Source organism: Notolepis coatsorum (genome assembly GCF_963971535.1).
Source record: "Notolepis coatsorum genome assembly, chromosome: 3".
In the NCBI taxonomy this organism is placed as follows: Eukaryota; Metazoa; Chordata; class Actinopteri; order Aulopiformes; family Paralepididae; genus Notolepis; species Notolepis coatsorum.
Window position 1 is genome coordinate 133,367,491 of NC_140167.1, and position 23,903 is coordinate 133,391,393.

Below are 23,903 nucleotides of genomic sequence, written 5' to 3' on the forward strand. Positions count from 1 at the left end.
CATGAGGCCAGCCCGAGTGTAATCCTCACGAGGTTAAATCCCAAACGATAGTGGAAATCAACGAGGCTCTTCTCCGGGTAACACGTTCCCAATCAATATAATCCAACCAGTAATGGTTCTGCAATCGCCGCCGCTGGTTCTCCTGTGCACATGTCCAACGGTTCCCCGACTAGGCCTCCTCGGGTACTGGCGACGTATTTAGGCCACGCACCCTGGCTAAGGTTCACTAGCTAACACGAACGAACCGTTAGGTAATGCTACACACGAACAAACTGGGTTGCACGATATACAATAAATGAATGACTATTTACTTCACATTAAACTAGGTCGAACTTGACGTTACTGCATTAAACTCTGACACTTTACTATTCTATTCGCACATGTTCTCAACGCACGGTTGTTCACTTCACTACCCGCTGACTCGGGATGAACTTGATGAACAAAGTGCTGCTGTGCGCACCTGCGCCGTATATATACTTAAGTGATTATCTAGTCCCAAACCTCAGTTCTTGTCTGGAATCAATACGCTGTCTCCGGGCATGTTACGACATGCCTGAGCTTGTCTTTGAACCTGACGTTGGGGGCTTGCGGGCTGGCGCCTAGGGCGCTATCCAATAAGGAGAGCGAATATTACTATGGTTCGAACACAGGTAAAGGGATATACCGTGTATATATATAATATACAATGTATATAAAACAATAAATGTAGATTCTCAGCTTTAATCTGGCCCTTCACAACAGCCGCCTCCTAATTAGTCCGCACCTAATTAGTTAAGGGAGACAGATTAATAGTCCAGTCAACTGCTCAATATCTGTTGTGAGGAGTAGGGCAATCTACAAAGTCAGTGGGTCATGATCGTCATCAGGGGAGTCAATGAGCCTCGGCAACTCTATCAGCCTCGCCACGGGTCGGGTGTAGGTCCGCCCTTGGACAATAACTTCTGCCGCTCTGACCTTCCCGTCGGCACCAGTGATCACTTTGCTTACGCGGCCAGCCGGCCACATAGCTCGGGGTAGTGACTGGTCTATGATCATAACGACTGTGTCCACTTGTAAGTTGTCTCTGTCCTTTACCCACTTCTGACGGGTTTGGAGAGACGGTAGGTAGTGGAGGAGGAAACTGTTCCAAAACTGGTCAGCCAATATTTGACTGTACCTCCACATTCTTCGGCCGTTCGCTTCTTCAGGTCTGTACACCGCCTGTGGAAGAGCAGGGTCCAGCCGCCCCATCAAGAGAGTGTTGGGGGTGACTGGGTCGACGTCTGCTACATCACTTGAGACGTACCCGAGGGGCTTTGAGTTCAATACTCCCTCGATCTCCGTGAGGACTGTCGTGAGGACTTCTTCCGCCACGGTCTGGGCCCCAAGCACGGCATACAGAGCTGTCTTTATGGAACGGACTTCTCTTTCCCAGGTTCCCCCGAAGTGAGGGGCGTTCGGGGGGTTAAACTGGAATTCGACCTGATAGGGAGCGAGGTGGGTCTTAAGTTCTGGGCCCATGGCCTGGAAGCTCTCTCTCAGTTCTCTTTCTCCGCCTTTGAAGTTTGTCCCTTGATCAGACAACAACGCAGATGGTTTTCCTTTTCTTGATATAAATCTCCGGAAGGACATGAGGAATGAATCCGTACTCATGGTCTGAAGGAGTTCTATATGTACTGCTCGGGTGGTCATGCACTTGTATACAATGCCCCACCTCTTCTCTGTCCCTCTTCCTTTCTTCACGTAGAGCGGGCCGAAGCAGTCCACGCCCGTGGAGTGAAAAGGCTTCTTGCCGAGTCGGAGGCGGCAGGGAGGCAGGTCGGCCATCATGGGTATACTGGGCTGTGCTCGCCACTTGCGACAGTCTAGACAGGTCCGCTGGAAACGACGTACTGCTTCTCTTCCTTGCAGTATCCAGTAACGACGTCGGATCTCAGCGAAGACTCTCTCTGCTCCAGCGTGGTGCACATCCTCGTCGTATTTCTTTATGATGAGCTCCGTGACCTTGTGTCGACTTTTGAGGACGATAGGGTACTTGACGTCATCCGTTAAGTCCGGGGCCCGTCTCAGACGACCACCCACCCTGATGAGGCCATGGGTGTCGCGCTCAGGGGCCAAGTGGAGCAGTCTGCTGTCTGAAGGGATTGGCTTTGTTCCCTGCAGGCAGTCTAGCTCATCTGGAAACGAGTCTCTTTGGGCTCGCTGTAGCAGAAGGAGTTCTGCCTCTGCGTAGTTCGATGCGTCAATGTCTGTAGTGGGGGGAACCTCAGGGTGGTGCCACAAGAATGTTTTTATCTGCGCACTCTCAAAGGTTAGGCAGTCGTCTATGTTAGGGTCAGTGGGGGCTGGGATGTGCGTCAGCCCACAGAACATAGATTTCTTGATCTCTGCCTCCTCTTGACTAGCCTCCCGTGGGGTGGGGGTAGGCCACTCCTCCTCCGGGAGCTTGAGGAACTCAGGACCGTCACTGTAGATATTGGGACGTGTGAGGTCATCTAGGGACATCCCCCGTGTGATGACATCGGCTGGGTTCTGTTTGGTGTCAACGTACCTCCAGCACGCTGATCCTACCAGGTCTTGAATCTCTGTGACTCTGACTCCCACGAAGACCTTGTATCTACAAGAATCGGACTGGATCCATGTGAGTACGGTCATGGAGTCTGACCACAAGATTGTTCTTTGCACCGTTATGGTGAGTTCACGTTGTATCAACGTGGCGAGTTGCGCGCCTACCAGAGCTGCGCAGAGCTCTAGACGCGGGATCGATTGTTGCTTGCGGGGGGCTATTCTTGAGCGAGCCAGGATGAAGGCTGTGTGTACTTCTCCTCCCTCCTCTCGGGCCCGCAAGTAAGCCACCGAACCGTAGGCTACTTCCGAGGCGTCACTTAAGACGTGCAGGTCCATCTGGCACGTCTCCAGCCGCACTGTGGGTGGGAAGTAGCTCCGGCGTATGTTCACATTTTGGAGCGAGCTGAGTTCTCTCTCCCACTCTCTCCAGGTGGAAGCTAGGTGGTCGGGTATGGGGTCGTCCCAGCCCTGTTCCTTGTCCCACAGTTCTCGCACAAGCATCTTCGCCTGAGTGGTGTAAGGTAGGATACACCCCAGCGGGTCGTATTGGCTTGCGAGTGTTCTGTATACGCTCCGTCTAGTGGTCGGTAGAGGGGTCGACCTTCCCTGCTCCGGGGTCAGGGGTGTGTGCTTGTAATGGAGCCAGTCTGTTTTGAAGCGCCAGACGAGGCCCAATGTCATTTCCTGTGCTTCACCTGGGGTGGTCGCCATCCAGGTCTCGCTGCTTGCTGCCTTTGTCTCTGGGGAGAGGCTGCGAAGTACTTGAGGGTCACTGCTGGCCCACTGCCTAAGATCGAAGCCGCCTTTGATCAGTGAGGCGCGGAGCTTGAGCAGGAGGGCTTCGGCTTCTTCTGGCGTCGAGACGCTTTGTAGACAGTTGTCCACGTAGAAACTCCTCTCTACGCTTTGTCTGACCTCCTCGTCAGCTTCAGGGTCTTCTGTCACATGTTTTTGTAGTGCGAACGTAGCACAGCATGGGCTGCATGTGGTGCCGAAGGGGAGGACCTCCCATTGGTAGATGGATGGTTGCTCATCGTTGATCCTCTCTCTCCATAGGAACCGCAGCAGGGGCTTGTCCTCCTCCACTAGTCGCACCTGCAGGAACATCCCTTTGATGTCGCCGCTGATGGCCACCTTGTCTTGGCGGAAACGTAGTAGTACGCCGAGGAGGGAGGGCCGAGTGTCGGGCCGGGCAAGAGTTCTTTATTCAGGTTCTGTAGTCCGATCTGGTAGCTGCAGTTGAATACAATGCGGTTCTTGCCGTTGTGGTGGACCTTGTGGTGGGGCACGTACCAGGATTCAGTCATCTGGTCGGCCTCTTGATTGTCAATTTTCTTGATATGTCCCGCTGTGATCAGTTTGTCGATCTCAGCGCGGTACACAGTGGCTTGAGTGGGGTCCTTGGCTAGACGCCGCTCGGTGTTCAGTAGATAGCGTTCTGTCGCTTCTTTTGAGGCGTGGAGGGTGGGCATCCCCTCTCGCCTCAAGAGTGGAGTTGCGTATCTCATCACTCCGTCGACCTCGACCCTCTTTGTCTTCTGCTCGAGGAGAGCTATGGCATAAGTGTCTTCCTTTGAACGAACTAGTTTCTTTTCGTTCTTAAAGGGCATCGCGTCTAATGTCCATAGCCTCTCGACGTGCTGCAAGAGGGTGGTGTCGTATTCGTTTATCCTCGTGTAGAGGCAGCGAGTGGCTGTCGGTCGGTTGGAAGACCCGGAGAGGGGGCCTTGTAGTGTCCAACCCAGGCGGGTCTTGACCGCTGCTGGACAGCCTCTGGGCCCGATGTGGACCTGGTCCGTTGGGACGATGAGGTGTGCGTGGTCGGATCCTATGAGCAGGGTCGGGGTGGCGTCGTCGATGGGTGGTATAGGTAGTTGACGTAGGTGCACGTATTTCTCCGTCAGCTGTGTGATGGGGTAGGTATACCGTGACATACCTATGTCGTGGCTGGTGAAGGCGTTAGTGATGCTATACCGCTTCTCGGGCTGCTCGACCGCTGCTATCGTGAAGGAGACATTTTCACCCTTTATGGTCTTTAGGTCTCTTCTAATGGTACGGATTGTCATTGTTTCTTCGGTACCCCGCAGACCCAGCTGGGCTGCGGCGGAAGCGAGGAGGAGAGTCTTTTCTGACCCATCATCTAGGACGGCGTAAGTGTCCATGACCTTGTCCTCGTAGCTTAGGAGCACTCGGACCACCTTCAAGAGCACTCGGGAGCTCCCGCTCTTCGCAGGGTCTATATACATGACATTCACTCTCGAGCTGCTTTGGGGCACGGGTCTCCTCTTGTTGCTGTCGTGCAGGACCTCCAAGTGGGCGCCGTCGCACTTGCTGCATCTTTTCTTTAGGCGGCACTCAGCTGCCATATGGCTGCGCGCGCAGCGGAAGCAGCGGCGGTTGGCTTTGATCCACTGACTCACCTCGTCAGCGGTCAGCTTCTTGAAGGTGTCACATTGAGACAGCCAATGTTCATTTTCACAGTACTGGCATGCAATCTTCCACTTTCCCTTCACGTGGGGGGTGCTGTGGTTCTTGTGCTGCGGCACTGACTCGGCCTGGTGCATAACTGTCACTGACCGGCGGTTATCATTGAACCTCTGCGGTCCATCTCTAGGGCTAGAGCCACTCCACACGAATGTGTCCAGTCGTAGACTGCTAACTTCCCTTGCGAGGAAAGCAGCCAGGTCTAGGAGGGATGGTTCTGGGCCGTTGGGGTCACGGTGGTCTTTCTGCCGCCGAAAACGCTCTTGGCGGGCTGGAGGGAGCTTCTCCAGTATCCGCTCCACGTTAGAATTTGCATACAGTTCATATCTCCCCTTCTCCTTTTGGGACCCCAGCATCCCCACGAGGGATTGTACCTTGATAGAGAGGTCATCCAGTGCTCTATTGTCTTTGGCTGGGGGGAGGCGGTCGATATCTCGTATTTCTTGGATCACGTAATCCCATATGCGTCCATAGCGCGCGTCGAGGGCCACAAGAGCAGCTGAGTATGGGGTACTTGAGTTCGAATATGCCAGCGCTATGTTATGCGCTCTGGGCACCTTGAGATGCTTGAGGAGGATGGCATATTTGTACGACTCGTCGTGGACATCGGACATTATAGTCTCTAAACACATGCGTAATTCTGTGTACTGTGCTCTGTCCTCGCGCGTAAAGTCTGGGAACGTCGGTGTGCCAAGGTAAGACGCCATGGATGGCTGGGACACCGATGAGCGTAGGGGGAGAGGCCTCCTGGGCGAGTCTCCCCGTACGGGTGGTCGTGGGTTAGTACTGGGTGGGTACTAGAGGCCGGGCCCCCAGGTGCTGTTCCTCGGTGCTGACTGTACATTAAACTCACCCTTGAGTTGGGTCTGGGGTTTGTAGTGCAGTGACTCGGGGCTGAGGTCTGGGCTGTACTGGGCCTCCTGGTCCAAAGTAGGTTCGTGCTGGTGGGCTTGATATCCCTCCTCTTCCTCCTCTAGGTCTTGGAGTCTTCTAGTTAGTCTCTCGGCGACGTAGGCCGGTTCTTCCCGTTGGCTGGGTCTCGTATAGACCGGTCGGGGAGGGGGCTCGGAGACGTAGGCAGGTTCTTCCTGTTGGCCGGGTCCCGTGTAGCTTTGTCGGGTAGGGGAAGGTGCCCTAGACCCTTGTCGTGATGATCTCCGGGAGCTCCGTGCGGAGAGAGGGGGTGTCGCCCTGGCGATCAATTGTTCTATCATCTGCGCCTGTAGCCGGTCACGCTCTGCTTCGCGCTGTGCATTGGCGTGTTCTCGCTGGATGTTCTCTTCCGTCTGAAGGCGCCTCTCCTCCAGTCTGATGCGTTCGTACTCACTCCGTTGTTGCGCCTGGAGGCGCTCTCGTTCCGCTGCAGAGTGTTCGCGCTCGCTTAGTTGTTGCGCCTGGAGGTGCTCTCGTTGTTCGCGCTCGCTTAGTTGTTGCGCCTGGAGGCGCTCTCGTTCCACAGCAGTGTTCGCGCTCGCTTAGTTGTTGCGCCTGGAGGCGCTCTCGTTCCACAGCAGAGTGTTCGCGCTCACTAAGGGCTTGTGCTTGGAGTTGCGCGTGGAGGCGCTCTCGTTCCGTTGCAGAGTGTTCGCGCTCACTAAGCATCTTTGCTTGAAGCCGGTCGCGCTCACCCTGGAGTCGGTCTCTTTCGGTTGTCAGCGTGGCGATCAAGGCTTGCGCCAGTCTCTGGTCCGCCTCGCTGGGGGATGACACTGACGGAGGTGATCGGGCGCTGACGGGGCTTGGTGGAGACCTGTTCTACTGGCGCGCTCCGAGGTCTATCTCTTGAGCGCGGTACTCTTCTCTTGGTTGCGCGCCGAGGTCTGTCTCGGGTACGCGCTCTTGGGTTGGTTGTGCGCCGGGGTCTATCCCTGGAGCGCTTTCTTTATCCTGGAGCGCTCCGGGGTCTATCCCAGTGACGCTGTCTGGAGGTATAGTCACGTCATGTCCCGCTTGGTCCCCCCCGTGAGCTAAGTCAGTTTCGTTTGAACCCACTGGGGTCTCTACTGGCAGGGCCGCCAAGTCTATAGGAGTGGGCATGCTTAAACTATCCGTTTTATCCGTATTTAACGTCTGTTTAGATAAGCTAGGGGGTAAAACGACAGCGAAGTCCTCCAGATATAGAGGTAGCTGACGTTTGCGCTTCGGGCGTTCTAGCTTGGGGGAGCCGTTTGGAGAGTGTCCACCGCTGGCCATGTCAATATTAATATTATATTAAATATTACTGATACCCTCCGGCTCGAAGGACCAATTGTAACTGAGGGGTTACAAAACCCTGACTGTATTAAAGATTGTGATAGATTAAACCACTGCTAGGTATGTACTTTAATTACTGGCCAGACAGTACATCGAATATAGATGGTGAACACTCATAATATCACGGCATTGACAAAGAAATAGTATTTGAGGGTATTTTATTATTATGCAACATTAGGTTACATAATGAGAATTAGGGTCGCGCTTGTATGGCGAAGAATATGCATAAAGTCAGTCAGTAGCATGAGTCACTGGGAATAGCAGGATTCCTACGATGGGTCTAGGTTGACGCCACCTGGTGTATAATAGCAATTATAGAAGGCAACGCTGGTACCGCCTGGAGACACTGGGTTCCTCTCAGAGTTGTAAGGTCTAGAGGATAGAGGAATGTTCGGATACTCAGTCTGATTCAATGAAGAATAAAGGGACTCCACGTACAGAAGCCAGTCCTTGTAAATCCAACTATCAGCAGCAAAAGCAATAACTGTAATCCAAATGCTCGATAGCAAACGATGATAGCTAGCCAGCCTCTGTCCATGAGGCCAGCCCGAGTGTAATCCTCACGAGGTTAAATCCCAAACGATAGTGGAAATCAACAAGGCTCTTCTCCGGGTAACACGTTCCAAATCAATATAATCCAACCAGTAATGGTTCTGCAATCGCCGCCGCTGGTTCTCCTGTGCACATGTCCAACGGTTCCCCGACTAGGCCTCCTCGGGTACTGGCGACGTATTTAGGCCACGCACCCTGGCTAAGGTTCACTAGCTAACACGAACGAACCGTTAGGTAATGCTACACACAAACGAACTGGGTTGCACGATATACAATAAATGAACGACTATTTACTTCACATTAAACTAGGTCGAACTTGACGTTACTGCATTAAACTCTGACACTTTACTATTCTATTCGCACATGTTCTCAACGCACGGTTGTTCACTTCACTACCCGCTGACTCGGGATGAACTTGATGAACGAAGTGCTGCTGTGCGCACCTGCGCCGTATATATACTTAAGTGATTATCTAGTCCCAAACCTCAGTTCTTGTCTGGAATCAATACGCTGTCTCCGGGCATGTTACGACATGCCTGAGCTTGTCTTTGAACCTGACGTTGGGGGCTTGCGGGCTGGCGCCTAGGGCGCTATCCAATAAGGAGAGCGAATATTACTATGGTTTGAACGCAGGTAAAGGGATATACCGTGTATATATAATATACAATGTATATAAAACAATAAATGTAGATTCTCAGCTTTAATCTGGCCCTTCACAACAATAGTCGTAGTACCCTTGAATGAGTGCTCCTGCCAGAGTCTTCAGGGTATTCTTGTTTACCAGAGAGGAGATCCGGTACAAGAATCGAGTTTGTTGGTTGACTTTTTTTATTACATTGGATGCCATTTTGTCACAGGAAAGATTAGCCTCAAGGATGGAACCTAGGTAGGTAATTTCATCTTTCCTTGTGACAATATTGTCACCCACTGTAACTGAGAAGCCGACTGGGGCTCCCATATAAGAATCTCATTATTGGTAGATGTCTTTAGTAGCATACATGCTGAGCTGACATAGCATAATGGTGTCCGGTATGTGTGTGATAACTTGTACTAATTGCCTAAATTGGGCGTCATGTGATACATTTAAAACAAATTCTTATTAAATAATAAAGCCTAAAGGTCACATTATACTGACTGCGGAAACAAACTTGTGATTAATTTCGGCCTCGTCTGCACTAGTCTGACTCTCCGCACACTGGCACCCGAATGTGTGATCATCTACGACTGGTCCGGTACAGAGCTGCAGGGAGCATGTGTGTTTCTATCTTGGACCAGTCCACCTTCGTTTTCGGTACACTTAAGAAGTAATAGTGATCACATAATATAATCTGATGATCATATCCCAAGACCCTTAAATGTAGAATCTGCAATGCCGTCAAACAGTGACCTCTAGGCAAAAGAGCCCTGTTTGGTATTGTGCTTTGGCTATATTCTTGTTTTGGTCGTGTGGGTTGGAGTTCTGTAACTTATTATACTGTGAATCTCTCCGACCTCTCTTGGTAGAGACTGAGGTGTGGCCAGCAGTAGCAACCCCTCTCCTATACCCACTGAAATCCAATCCACACATCAGACAAAAACTGTAAACAAAGCACAGTACCATCACACCACGTTGTCATCTTTTGCCTAGAGGTCATTGTTTAACTCTTTTCAGAGTTAAAGTTGAATAATGCTGCAAGAGTAGACAGAACTACATAGCTAACTACAAAAATACAGCTCCCCCTGCATGATGACTGTAATTTACTCGTCATTAGTAGCAAGTAACACTTGTCCAGACTCCAGGTGGAGACGGATAATGTGAAAATGATGACACAGACACTCTTGCTTCCAAAACAAACACTGTGTGCAGTGCACCGATATATATAAAATCTTGTTGCATCTTCTGACATGACAATGGAGCCAAGTAAACACCATATGCCCACAACGATGGGACTTATAATAGACCAAACTCATTTCACCACACAGCCCAAATGGCCACTAGCTGTGGGGCTTACAGTGATATGCTCGTTGTCAATCAATCATCCTTACTACTCAGAGAATGGCATTAAAAAGCATGCATACCATTTTATTAATTTGTCCGAAACAGCCCACCAAACAGCCATGGAGTCATCTGTCTCTTTCTGCTTCATAACGTTATTCTGTTTTCTTGTCTTTCTTGGGCAGTATTGTATGTCCTTTAATAATCCATGACCAGCCTGTCCTTTGATAATCGCCAGCCTGTTGATTCTTCTCACCTTGGCCAGCAAAAGCCACATTTGACTCGTTTGACTTTCTAACATTTCACCAGTAGGCTAACGTTACTTCACATGCACTCATTTAATCTTCTACATATTTAATACACAGGCTATTAGAACTGAACTCAAGTACTAAACAGAGGCACACGCATGCCCAGTGTAGTGAAAGGTCTTGACATGTGTTTTCAGGAGAGCTAGACGGAAATATTTTCTGGGGCAGTGATAAAAATGCTTGTTTAGATGAAAATCTTTTCCTCATTTATGTTCTAAATCGAAGATGTATACGTCTAAACGTAGATAATGTGCTGTTTTCACTTTATTTAAGATATACACCCTAGAAAATGAATACAAAATAATATATAAAAAATGCAAATGAACCATTACCGTTACCGTTAAGAATATCCGTTTAATTTAAAATGACTGGTTAACAGGCTAACCGGATATCTTTGTACATCCCTATTCCAGTCATTTTGAAAGGTCTTTGGTAACTTGTAGAAGATGGCCTTTGGTCGAGAAGAAAGGTAAAACAACTTTGTCATGTTCTCAAATCAGTGAGTAATCGTGTTTAATAATAGTGATTTCAATATATCAAAATAATCGTGAATATGATTTTTGCCATAATTGAGCAGCTCATAAGTTCATATCATGATGGCTGAAAAATCTAAATTGAATTGAAATAGCAATATGGCCCAGTGCAATATCCAAATTGCTGGAGGCTGCAATCATTGTTATGTCATTGGGTTGCTGCAGAAATGCCCTGGCCTACAAATCATATTCTACAGGCGTAGGAAAACATCTTTGCATGGTAGGGTGTCACGTTATCACTACTTGACGACTACTACTACTACTCCTTGAAGCCGACAGTGTACTTGTTGCAGAAATGAACTTCGGCAGGTTTGTAAGAACAAAATGACACATTTACAGAGAATACGAAGCTCCTCCACATTGGCTCCAGCCACGGCCGTGCACAACTACTTGCTAGCTGAACTAGTCGGATGCTCTGCACACCAGCTTCCATGGCAATGTGTGATGAAACAAGACCGTAGCGTTTTACACATTTCATTGCACTGGTCATGGACGACCAGAGGATCTCGTATGGGCAATTTCCCTGTGTTTCATGCATCGCTGTCGGGGGGGGTTTTCTCTTTGTCAGCCCAACTCGACCCAATTCTGAGTAAATCTGCTTGCTAAAGTCAGGGTTCCCATAGACATTGCTAAATTAAATTCAAGGACTTTTAAGTACTTTTCCAAGCACTATTTAAAATCTTGACCTTGTGTGAACCCTGTAAAGTGCTCCGTCTGCAGGTTTAAAGGTGGTAAAAAGTTAACTGAAACTGAAATACTTTTTTCTTTTCCAGGTTCTACATTCACCTTGAAGGTCCAGGTCAGCGACGTATCAAGTCGCCAGTACCTGAGCCAAGCTACGGTGGAGGTGTATGTCAACTACAGCAGGACTAACATGGCTGTGACTACAGAGGACGGTGCCGTGACGCTCCATGTGCCATACCAGCTCGGGCTGCCCGTCACCGTGGTGGCCAGCAGGGGCGGCTACATTCTGACGGCACGGCCCTGGAGAACTACCAGAATGCCTAGTGAGTCATCATGGTTATTATGATTGATATGACCCGTCGGACTATCTGTCGGCCAGTCTGTTTCTGTTTGTGTTAACCGTCATCACTTTCTATCTCCTCGAGTTCATAACCAGGTTAGCATGACGGTAAATAATTGAATGTTGAAGATGGAGATCATGATAGAGTGATAGCTTACATTAGGCATTTTAGTGTGGGTGAACTACTTTTTTCTGTAATGACTGAATAATCTAAATGTTATGTCAGAGTGCCATCTAGTGGACCAACATAAGATGACTAAAAGTGTTAGAAACTGGTGTGTGTGTGTGTGTGTGTGTGTGTGTGTGTGTGTGTGTGTGTGTGTGTGTGTGTGTGTGTGTGTGTGTGTGTGTGTGTGTGTGTGTGTGTGTGTGTGTGTGTGTGTGTGTGTGTGTGTGTGTGTGTGTGTGTGTGTGTGTGTGTGTGTGTGTGTGTTTTCTTCTCTTTGTTTCAGTATTCTCCTCTGTGACTCTGTCACTACATGCTCTGAATCAAGGGAACATCTGGCTCTTTGAAGAGTCCATCCTTATAACTGGCAGAATATCTGGTATGTTCAGTTGTTGTCATTTCATCATGTGCCAATTACGCCCCAATCTGTCACCCTGATTCTAGTACTCGTGGCACATTCAGGGGGTCCTGTCTTGTACATTTCAGCTGTTTACCAAGAGGAAGTTGCATGTGAACAACTGATGGCAACGTGGTGAATATAAGTGGTAAACTTGGGGCCATGTCCGTCCTGCGTCTCCCGTCTCTTTTTTGCGGTTATATATAGTTGAACAGCCTGACATCACGATTGCAATTGTGATTAGATGAATCATGCAGCATTATAGTAGAGCTTGAGTATCTTTGGGCAATGTATCACATTCACACAATCCCAACTCATCTGAATTGACTTTACAACTGCTGAGTCAGTTGTCTTCCTCAGTTTCAAGTCGCTATTCACCATATTTTGTCCCATTCACTTTCACTGTTGTAGTTCTATTTCTGGTTCATTGTAGTTCTATTTCTGGTTCATTGTAATTATATTTCTGGTTCATTGTAGTTATATGTCTGGTTCATTGTAGTTATATGTCTGGTTCATTGTATTATTATTATTATTATTATTTTTTTACCTTTATTTTACCAGGTACTGGTAGTCACTTGAGATCAATTATCTCATTTTCGAGCAAGACCTGGCCAAAAGGGCAGCATTAGGTAGGGTAAAAAGGTAGAAAGAGGAGGGAAGGTGAGGCTTTGCAGGAGGTTGCTGGGGAGATAAGGTCAAGTTAATAAATATAAAATATAACACCACATTATGCAGTGAAGCATCGACATTCTCCCATCTCATTCTTTAAAATGCCCGTAATTTGAACTTTAAAATCAGATATGGTAGTGAGGGCCTGCAGTTTCAAAACATTTTGAAGTCCATTCCAGGCAGAGGGAGCAGAGAACATGAAGGCCCTTTTCCCAAACTCTGTGCGGGTTCTGGGTACTGAGGCATATAAATAGTCCTGTGATCGTAAGCTGTAAAATGTGTTTGATGTGATGGTGAGGTATGAACTGAGGTAAAAATTGATCAACCTCGAAGGCCAATGATGCACACATGGGAAGTGTAATAACAAAAACGTCAATCTGAAACAACCTTAATTCCTGGAAACACAAGTTGAATAGATAATTTGATATTTAAATGTTTTCTGCCACTGTTTGACTTGACTGTCTCGTGTGTAGATGCCTTTATCCCAGCCCAGTGTGCAGTTTCCTAAGAGCCTGCTCAACCTGGCAGAAATCAGCGATGTCTCCTCTGTCAGAGCCTACCTGACTGTTCCTGAGCTACCAGAGGAGGAGGACTACTTCCTCTGCACCGTGGGCATCGTGGGCAGCAAATCAGGTGTGTGTGTGTGTGTAATCTAATCTATAATATTGAAAACAAATTGAACATTAAACACACAGAGGGTTTGCCCAGTGTTCCTATTGACCTCTGTAATGAGGTCAAACTGATGGAATTCCACTTTGTGGTCCGAGAGGTAGGAATTTAGATATGTATCTGACATGTGGAAATTAATATCAGAAAGATTAAGGAGACAATTTCTAAAGTTCAATAAGGATAGTTTATTACAATATGGATGCATCCAGTTAGTAGAATAAACTGATATAGGGTAATACAGAGTTGGTAGAGTGGAGGAGGTGAGAGGAGAGAGAAAAAGGGTGTGAGAGCGTGGAAGCTGGGAGCAGGGGAGAAGAGACCAGAGAAAAAGAGACCAGAGAGAGAGAGGGGAAGCAAGAGAGAGAGGAAGATGGTACATACAATGTATACCTCTGCACAGACAAAGATTCATATTACTAAATGCATATTCAAATATTCAAATCGTGATAATGTAACTTCGCACCTACGTGATATTTAGACTTATTCAATATAAATACAACTTGGTAGAGCACTCTGCTGGTACATACATCAAATGGTTTACATCAAACTGTCATAAGGGTGGGGGCCGTAACGGGCACAGACTGAAACCATGCTCCATCTTAAGGCCTTGGACACAATGTACAGGAATTTTCATGATGGGATGTATGAAGTCGAATTCAGTTCACTTTACATTGTAGTTGGATTGGTGCCAGTGAGGTCACTCTTCGTTACCTGGGGCGTTTATGAGAGAGCCTTTCACTCAGAATAAGAGCGCACGGAGTAACTTTAGTCCAATTCGCAGATTACAATTGTTATTTCTTTCAACCTGCCAAGGATATACCAGTATGGAGTTGAGCCCTGTGGCAGCTGTCAGCATTCAGCTCTTCTCCAGGGAGATGGAGCTCAATGTGAGCGGACCCATCCAGATCACTCTCCCTGTGTCTGACAACTGTGGCCTGCAGGTCTCCTCTGCCGTCCCCGCCTGGCTCTTCAACCACAACACTGGTGGGTTCAACACAGGGTCAAACATATACAGTGGAAGCCAAAATGTTTGGATCTTCAAAGTTGTAAGAAAGCGATAAAAAGCAACTGGTTTCTAAAAGCCTAGGGTATTTATTTGTGGCTTTGTGCGGGTTAAGGTGTCTCCCCGTAGTGGGTGACGCTATAGATAGAAGAAGAAGATATTCCTTTATTGATCCCCTTGGGGAAATTCAGGCATCATAGCAGCATGGGGGGGGGGGGGAGGGGATGTACAGGTAGTAGAAGACATACAGGTACATGTCACAGAATTATAGTACAGTGGAGAAGTAAAAATTACATTTTTATTTTAAAACACAGGCCTGTGGCAGTGTCCTCCAATAACACAGACTGTGAAGCACAGAGGTCACTTGCCATTCTAGTACTAGTAATAATCCATGAATGAATGAATGAATGAATGAATGAATGAATGAATTTAACAGATTGCAGAATGGGTACAATACAGTACGGCTCAATACACACAATTGTTAAGGGGATGCAGACCTGAGAAAGACGTTTGTTTTCAATTCATATAGACATTTATGATATACACAACATACATGACATTTATGGCATAGGGACATATAGGTATTTAGTACTGATACATTTGTGACATAAACGGTATTCAAATATACAGTACTGTTACCCCTAGATCCTGACATAGTATATACATATGATGGGGAGGGGACTGTACATTAGGAGGGGGTGGGTGGGTGGGAGAGAGGTATACATACGGCGGGGAGGGAATATATACATGCGGTGGGGAGGAGACTGTCTATTAGGAGGTGGTGGGGGTTTTGAGCATTTACGGTGGCCAGTTTCGAATTGCAGCCTCCCGTAGGTGCTCTTTAAGAGCGTTTTTGAATGTGGGTAGGGATTCACATTCCTTTACAGCTTTGGGTAGGGCGATAAGCTGGCCAGGAAGGCCAGCAGCGTGGTTGGGGTTGAGCTGGACTCTCTAGCGAGGGTGGCGGAGCCGCGGAGAGGAGGAGCCTCGCTAAGCTCCAGGCCATCAGGGAAAACCCCACCCATCCACTATACACAGACTTGGCTGACAGGAGGAGCATGTTCAGTGCTAGGATCACACTCCCCAAATGCAGCACTGAACGGCACAGGAAGTCCTTCATTCCAACAGCCATCAGACTATATAATGCATCACTGTGCATCACTCTCAACCTTTACCCCTGAAACAAATGAGGAAGCGAAACGCACTCTGAATGGCACCCTTTTCACTTCAGTGCCTGTGTTAATAGGCGCTGTCGTCAACAGCAGACGCTCCCGACACAGAGCTCCACAGAGGGCTCCATGAGGGGCTCACGGAGGGGTAGGGATACAAATCTGCAACGAGACAATGTTCCCCGTTGCACCGTACGAGGATACGTTGAAACCCTGCTCTCGGTGTGTTTGCTCCAGCGCCAACATAAGACAAGATAAGATATTCCTTTATTGATCCCCTTGGGGAAATTCAGGTATCATAGTAACATGGGGAAGGGGGAAGGGGAGGTAGCCTACAGGTAGTAGAAGACATACAGATACAGGTCACAGAATTATAGTACAGTGGAGAAATAAAAATAGAATAAAAAGGCAGTGTAAGCAATATACAATATAATTAACTCTGGACATGAGCATATGGGCGCCAAGGAGGTGTTGCAGGACCAGTCTCTCGAATGTCTTCATGACGTGTGATGTCAGAGCGACTGGCCTGTAGTCGTTGAGGGTGCTGGGTCGTCCCTTCTTGGGCACCGGGACAATGCAGGAGGTCTTCCAGAGCTGGGGCACCCTCTCCAGCCTCAGGGAGATGTTGAAGAGATGTTGGAGCTATGCTGCCAGCTGCCCTGCACATGCTTTGAGCACCCTGGGATTGGTGTTGTCCGGTCCTCTGGCCTTATTCACACTAATCTTGGATAGCTGCCTCCTGACCTGGCTGTTAGTGATGGTCAGGGTTGGGGCTGATGTCTCCATAGGTAGTGTGCTGTTGGCTGAGGTGGTGGGGGTGATGTTCGTGGGTGGGGTGCCGGTGCTGATGGGTGGGGGGGGGGGCGGGGGTGCTGGTGTTGATGGGTGGGGTGTGGGGAGGCTACTCTGGTCGGAACGGTTGAAAAACGTGTTCAACTCGTTTGCACGCTCCGGGGGGCGTGCCTCTTGCATCTGGTCATTCTGCTCCTGCTTCCCGTTTTCAGGGGTTGGTCTACCGGTTTGTCTTTTCAAGTTATTTATGTCAATTGTATTCTGTCACAGTATGGCTGACACCGGGTTAAGTTGCACAATGATGAAGTTATGTAGAGAGGTCAGTATACTGTCTGCTTTCCCTGATCTGACAAGAAACATCATGTAAGAAGTGGGATTTGACCCCACTCCTTTAGGGGAGACTGTATGCAGCGCCTCAGACAGTGGCTCGGGAGGTAGAGCGGTCGTCTGGTAACCAGAAGGTTCCCAGTTCGATTCCGGCTTGTCCCGGCAGCGTGTCAAAGTGTCCTTGAGCAAGACACTTAACCCCTTACTGCTCCTGATGAGCAGGTTGGCACCTTGCATGGTTGCCTCTGCCGTAAGTGGGTGAAGTGAGTGGGTGAGCCGTGAGGCATAAGTTGTGATGTGTTTAGGATAAAAGCGCTAATATAATGCAGTCCATTTACCATGTTACTCAGCCATCATGTAAAAAACCCTGAAAGGAAAAGACCTGCTCTAAAGCTTATCTGATGTAGATGGTAAGAATTCTGCTTTTGGTCAGTTCACAATACTGCACCACACTATCAACTGTGTTATTATAAGTTGGGGTATAACAACATTTAGCACGGATATGATTGGTCAGCATTAGCCATTAGATTTGGCACCACAACACTCCACCAGGGCAGTCGTCTTTTGCACACGTGTAGTACACCAGTCTTCCATTGGGTGACATCAGGGTTAGAAATTAACATTTTTTTTCAAGGGCTTTTTTTGCCCCCCTTAATTGATTTTCGGGGGCTTTTTTTTGTATTTCGGGGGCACTGAATTTTTATGATGAAAATTAACATAAGGATTATAAAACATTGTTGACACTTTTTTTTACAGTCTTCGTCCCTATGTTTGATAATGTAATGTTAATGTCTCCATATATAGCAGGGTTCGAAATTAACGGGGGCTCGGGGCAAAATGCCCTTGAAAATGGACAAAATGCCCCCGAATATCAGTTAAGGGGGGCAGAAAATGCCCCCGACAGTTTACTAATTATATATATAATTATATATATGATCTACAGTGCGAGCATTTCCCTTGTATTTGGCCCTAATAATATGTGTGTGTGCGCCACCCGGAAAAATCATTTACTCGAGACGAGTGACGATTACAAAACAGCTCCGCTGTTATAATAGTCCTACATTACACAAGGCGCATAAACGTCCAATCACAGTAGCGCCCGAAAACAAAGTCACGGTACCGGCTTAGGCAAGTTATACATTCAGAATCAGACAACGCAAAAAAAATCAGCCAGCCATGAAGCCCATTCATTTTTATTTTGAGCAAAAGAGAGACGAGGAGAAAGAGAGGAATCCGGCTGACATGGCTTTTGAAGTGATATTCGCACGTGTTTTTGCGGGTCCAGTCCCCACGGTATGTTGACAGAATTCGCAAAACACCTTATCGACTGAAGCATAAAAGTCATTAGGATACTGCTCTGCTCTGAATTTAGGGCTTAGTGGGGAATTTCTTCCGACGTTAACGTTAACGACGCACCGAAGCAGCTAGACCATTTCTCCGTGTTGTGTGTAACACGCAGCGGTCCCCGCCTCCTCCCTCCTTGCAACAAACGTTCCACCCAAAAACGGAATTTCTATTTCATGAATGAATGAATGAATGAATGAAAACTTTATTTAACAGATTGCAGAATGGGTACAATACAGTACGGCTCAATACATACAATTGTTAAGGGGATGCAGACCTGAGAAAGACGTTTGTCTTGTTTCCATCAGGGTCATAATGAATTAAATAATTGTATAAAGAATTTTCAATGTTCTGTCATCTAATAATATATTCCATTACCTTTCCTATCTGTATCAAAGTCAAAATGTTGGTATCATAACAACACTACAACATACAAAAGCAGCTTGACAACCGATATCCTTTGCGTTTGATTGATTGAAAACTTTATTAACAGATTGCAGAATGGGTACAATACAGTACAGCTCAATACACACAAGTTAAGGGGATGCAGACCAGAGAAAGACTTTCGTCTTGTTTACATCAGGGTCCCCCATTTTCAATTCATAGTGTGCACACGCACAGTATAATAATGCATGAGATAAATAGTTAATAAACTCTGTGTTACTTGAACAATTTTCACTGTGCTCCTAAATTTCTTTGTGTGCTCCTAAATTTTTATTTAGATTTTATTTATTAACATTTTATTTAGGAGCACATGTGCTCCTTGGGAAAAAGGTTAGCGTAGAGCCCTATATATGGAGACATTAACATTACATTATCAAACATAGGGACGAAGACTGTAAAAAAAAGTGTCAACAATGTTTTATAATCCTTATGTTAATTTTCATCATAAAAATTCAGTGCCCCCGAAATACAAAAAAAAGCCCCCGAAAATCAATTAAGGGGGGCAAAAAAAGCCCTTGAAAAAAAATGTTAATTTCTAACCCTGATATATAGGGCTCTACGCTAACCTTTTTCCCAAGGAGCACATGTGCTCCTAAATAAAATGTTAATAAATAAAATCTAAATAAAAATTTAGGAGCACACAAAGAAATTTAGGAGCACAGTGAAAATTGTTCAAGTAACACAGAGTTTATTAACTATTTATCTCATGCATTATTATACTGTGCGTGTGCACACTATGAATTGAAAATGGGGGACCCTGATGTAAACAAGACGAAAGTCTTTCTCTGGTCTGCATCCCCTTAACTTGTGTGTATTGAGCTGTACTGTATTGTACCCATTCTGCAATCTGTTAATAAAGTTTTCAATCAATCAAACGCAAAGGATATCGGTTGTCAAGCTGCTTTTGTATGTTGTAGTGTTGTTATGATACCAACATTTTGACTTTGATACAGATAGGAAAGGTAATGGAATATATTATTAGATGACAGAACATTGAAAATTCTTTATACAATTATTTAATTCATTATGACCCTGATGGAAACAAGACAAACGTCTTTCTCAGGTCTGCATCCCCTTAACAATTGTATGTATTGAGCCGTACTGTATTGTACCCATTCTGCAATCTGTTAAATAAAGTTTTCATTCATTCATTCATTCATTCATGAAATAGAAATTCCGTTTTTGGGTGGAACGTTTGTTGCAAGGAGGGAGGAGGCGGGGACCGCTGCGTGTTACACACAACACGGAGAAATGGTCTAGCTGCTTCGGTGCGTCGTTAACGTTAACGTCGGAAGAAATTCCCCACTAAGCCCTAAATTCAGAGCAGAGCAGTATCCTAATGACTTTTATGCTTCAGTCGATAAGGTGTTTTGCGAATTCTGTCAACATACCGTGGGGACTGGACCCGCAAAAACACGTGCGAATATCACTTCAAAAGCCATGTCAGCCGGATTCCTCTCTTTCTCCTCGTCTCTCTTTTGCTCAAAATAAAAATGAATGGGCTTCATGGCTGGCTGATTTTTTTTGCGTTGTCTGATTCTGAATGTATAACTTGCCTAAGCCGGTACCGTGACTTTGTTTTCGGGCGCTACTGTGATTGGACGTTTATGCGCCTTGTGTAATGTAGGACTATTATAACAGCGGAGCTGTTTTGTAATCGTCACTCGTCTCGAGTAAATGATTTTTCCGGGTGGCGCACACACACATATTATTAGGGCCAAATACAAGGGAAATGCTCGCACTGTAGATCATATATATAATTATATATATAATTAGTAAACTGTCGGGGGCATTTTCTGCCCCCCTTAACTGATATTCGGGGGCATTTTGTCCATTTTCAAGGGCATTTTGCCCCGAGCCCCCATTAATTTCGAACCCTGGGTGACATACAGTAGCTTCCAATATATTAGCCTTGTGTGAACCTAGAAACAACCTAGAAAATACTTTGGTTTCGGCTTTGGTCGGGAAATGAGGACCATTTCATGTCATAATGATTTTTTATTTCAATTTTTTTGTCTAGGTGGGTGGATGAGAAAGGGAATCGGAACCGTATCGCTGATTGAAGGAAACCTGATGTGGACCTTCATGGCCCCTCACCTCGGATATTGGATTGCAGCACCTGTGACATCCTCCAGGGGTAAGTAATCATGCTTTATGGGGCGAGGCTCCCTCATGTAATCTGCTTCAAAAGTTTACTTTTGTGATTGTATGTGTAAAACCCTTCAGAGCTTTCCTGTGTTATTGTCTAATAATGCATTTTATCTAATGCATTATCTATCTGCTGTAGGTTTAATGGGGCTCGTTGTTGAATTCATCTCAAACCATTCACATTTTCTCATGGCAATCCTGGGAGGAACACTTGTTATTCTCATTGGTCTCATGGCTGTGCTGTTGTGTTATCACAGGTAACAATGTTTATTTTTGTATTACACCATCTGTACATTGTGGTGATGTTGCCGTGGTGACAGTAGTTCATTTGACATAATGACAATGTGTGTGATGAAATACGACAAAATATCTCTCTGAACAAACTGACTCTTTTTTGTCTACAGAGGTTCCCTCAGTGAGACCAAGGCAGAGAGGATCCATGCTACCAAAACAGTGGCACCAAGAACAGACCAAGCCACCTCAACATATGACCATGAATTATTTGAGGTATCTTCAGAAGACCAACACAATGACTCTGTTATTTTCAAGCCCCACGGCAATGTAGACAACTCTGAGGCCACAGGACTTGGCGTCATCCGGCTTGAAGAAAATGTTGTTGCAGTTAGCCTGATGTGTACTGAGCCAGGTTTGATCACAGATGATCTGACCAGTTCACATGACACTTCCCGGCAGATGAAAGTGCCCTTGTCCCTTAAAGACCATTTGTTTTTCTACAACCAGCCTGTTGCCATTCTTCACGCCCCAGCATGCTTTCACCTGGAAGAGCAGCCAGAGCAAACACAGTGGAGCAAGGCAGCCACTCTGCCCCGAGCAGGTGCTTCCAACAGCACTCCTACAGAACTGCTGAGTAAAGATGGCTTTTCCCAGACTCTGCCAAAGGGCCCCTCTGTCTCTCAGAACCAGGCGTTAGACACTGAGGAGCAGTCTGGGGACCTAGAGAGTGCTCAGGCCCCATCCTCCACAAACCTCTCTAGGGGCCACTATGGCCTCCCAGAGTCAGTTTCGGTCCCGGGCACGCTGAATAAAATGGGGGGAAACAAGCGCGTCCACTTGGGCGCGTTCCCCTGTGAGCTCCAAGGGAGTTCTGAGCACGCCTTGGCAGGGGGTACGACCCCCTCACCTCTTCCCCCACGGGCCTGGTTCGTCTCGCTGGAGGGCAAACCTGCGGCAGAGATCCACCACACTGTGGCAGAGCAGCAGCGGAGGCGAAGGCCAGCTGAGAGCCGCGACACCAGTCTGGACTCAGGGGTGGATATGAGCGAACTGAACCAGACAGCCAGTCGGAGGGTGGTGACACTGGAGCGCAATGTGACCTTCGTCAAGAGCAGCTCACCTAGCACTAAATCCACCCCTACCCAGTGAAAAATACTGCTGAAAGTTTGTTCATTTGTTGCACAAATTGGAACAGTGTCAGAAATCTCAGTGCAGGCTGCTTTTATCCGGTGGTTGTATATTAGTGTAGCGATAGAAAAATAATCTATCGCCACATTAAAAAGGTTGAAACTACAAATAGACATTTGTACACAAGCACATTATAGGCAGTTGTGTGACCCCTGTGTGAGTTGGGCTTGAACTTAAGCTCATATACTGATATTTACTAAACAGGGCTGTTAGTTTGTTATTTTTAGACTTGTGATTTGGTTACTGCTTGTGCAAATATTTCACTGTATTTGTTATTTATTATAATTATTGATTATTTCATTACACCTCTATACAAAAATATTGAACTTTGGCATTAGTAATATATGTTTGGAGATATGATGGAATGATTATGTACTGCAAATACTCCTACTGCATGTAAATACTGTATTACATGTTTTGTCAAAACTTCAGAAATTAATTTTTGTCCATGCTTTTACCGTACAGTAACTCACATTTCCAGTTTCTAGGTCAAGGGGCGGATTTAGGATTGTAGGAGATCCGGGGCTTAGCCCAGATAGTTTTTTTTTTTTACTTCGACACCACAACCTTTAACTTATACCACCACCTTAAAACGGACAAAGGGCACTAGAGAACACTTAAATTCACACCCTTTAATTAATGAAGCAAACAATAATAATAATAATAATAATAATAATAATAATAATAATAATAATAATAATAATAATAATAATAATAATAATAATAATAATAATAATAATAATAATAATAATAATAATAATAATACACTGTATTTGTATAGCACCTTTCATACAAGAATTGCAGCTCAAAGTGCTTCACAGCAGTAAAAAAAGACAGGCATAAAATGAGCACAACATTGGCAGATCAAGAGCAATGCATAAAGTGCAGACATAAAGCATAAAATAGATGGCAGCAAAATAGACAAAAGTCAAGGTAAGACATAGAACATTAAATCACATCATTTTTCATATTAGGATCTAGGGTTAACTCGCCGAACGTTGAGCGCCAGGACCCCCGAAAACCAGAGTATAGTCGGGTTTTCATCATTGTTTCTTTTATTTGATATTTCCATTCATAAAGACATGTCGGCAGCCTGTGTTATCACTGGGGATGGGTCTGAGATCTCAAAAGTCCAATACCGCCACCTAACACCTTGCGGCCGCTATTGCACTCCATTTGAAACAATGTGGCTTGGTGTCTGGGCCGAGCTGCGGCCTGCGGGCGGGGTCTAACTACTCGGTCAAGCCAAACGCTTATAACGCATGCATCGACGAGGGTCGGGTTCATGTTCAATGCTGGATTACATTGGCACCTTGATCGACATCAGTACTTGGATTGGCGATCAGATAATTGGAATATTCTTTTCGGGACATGCTGGTCAAGGTAAGGACTATATGGTATCAATATTGCGTTGATCCAAAAATTCCTTCATGCTGATCGGGGCGTGTGTGTGTGGCATGTTCCGTTGGTTGCGATCAAAGCACAGAGGGGCGCCCCCCCCCCCCTTCATGCATCCATGATGAAACATAATACCGATAATCTAAATTTGATTTGAGAACAGTAGCTAGTCCAGGGAAGAAACGATAACGCGTTTACTAGAATACACGTTGCCGGCCATTACGAAGCATTTTGGAAATGACACCAGACCACCCTGAAACTACACATATTCACGACGGT

General features: G+C 46.4%; 1 protein-coding gene across 1 annotated transcript in view; it reads left to right on the plus strand.

The window, feature by feature from the left end:
- The window catches only part of LOC311226009 (protein FAM171B-like), a 219,411-nt gene extending 196,802 nt beyond the window's left edge, over positions 1–22,609 (plus strand). The window contains exons 2-9 of the mRNA XM_084311391.1: positions 11,426–11,659; positions 12,129–12,230; positions 12,329–12,366; positions 13,382–13,541; positions 14,391–14,561; positions 20,677–20,793; positions 20,944–21,061; positions 21,209–22,609. Of these exons, the coding sequence (XP_084167517.1) occupies positions 11,426–11,659; positions 12,129–12,230; positions 12,329–12,366; positions 13,382–13,541; positions 14,391–14,561; positions 20,677–20,793; positions 20,944–21,061; positions 21,209–22,187 (1,919 nt within the window). The 3' untranslated portion in view covers positions 22,188–22,609. The remainder of the gene's footprint in view (positions 1–11,425; positions 11,660–12,128; positions 12,231–12,328; positions 12,367–13,381; positions 13,542–14,390; positions 14,562–20,676; positions 20,794–20,943; positions 21,062–21,208) is intronic.
- The last annotated feature ends 1,294 nt before the right edge of the window (positions 22,610–23,903 follow it).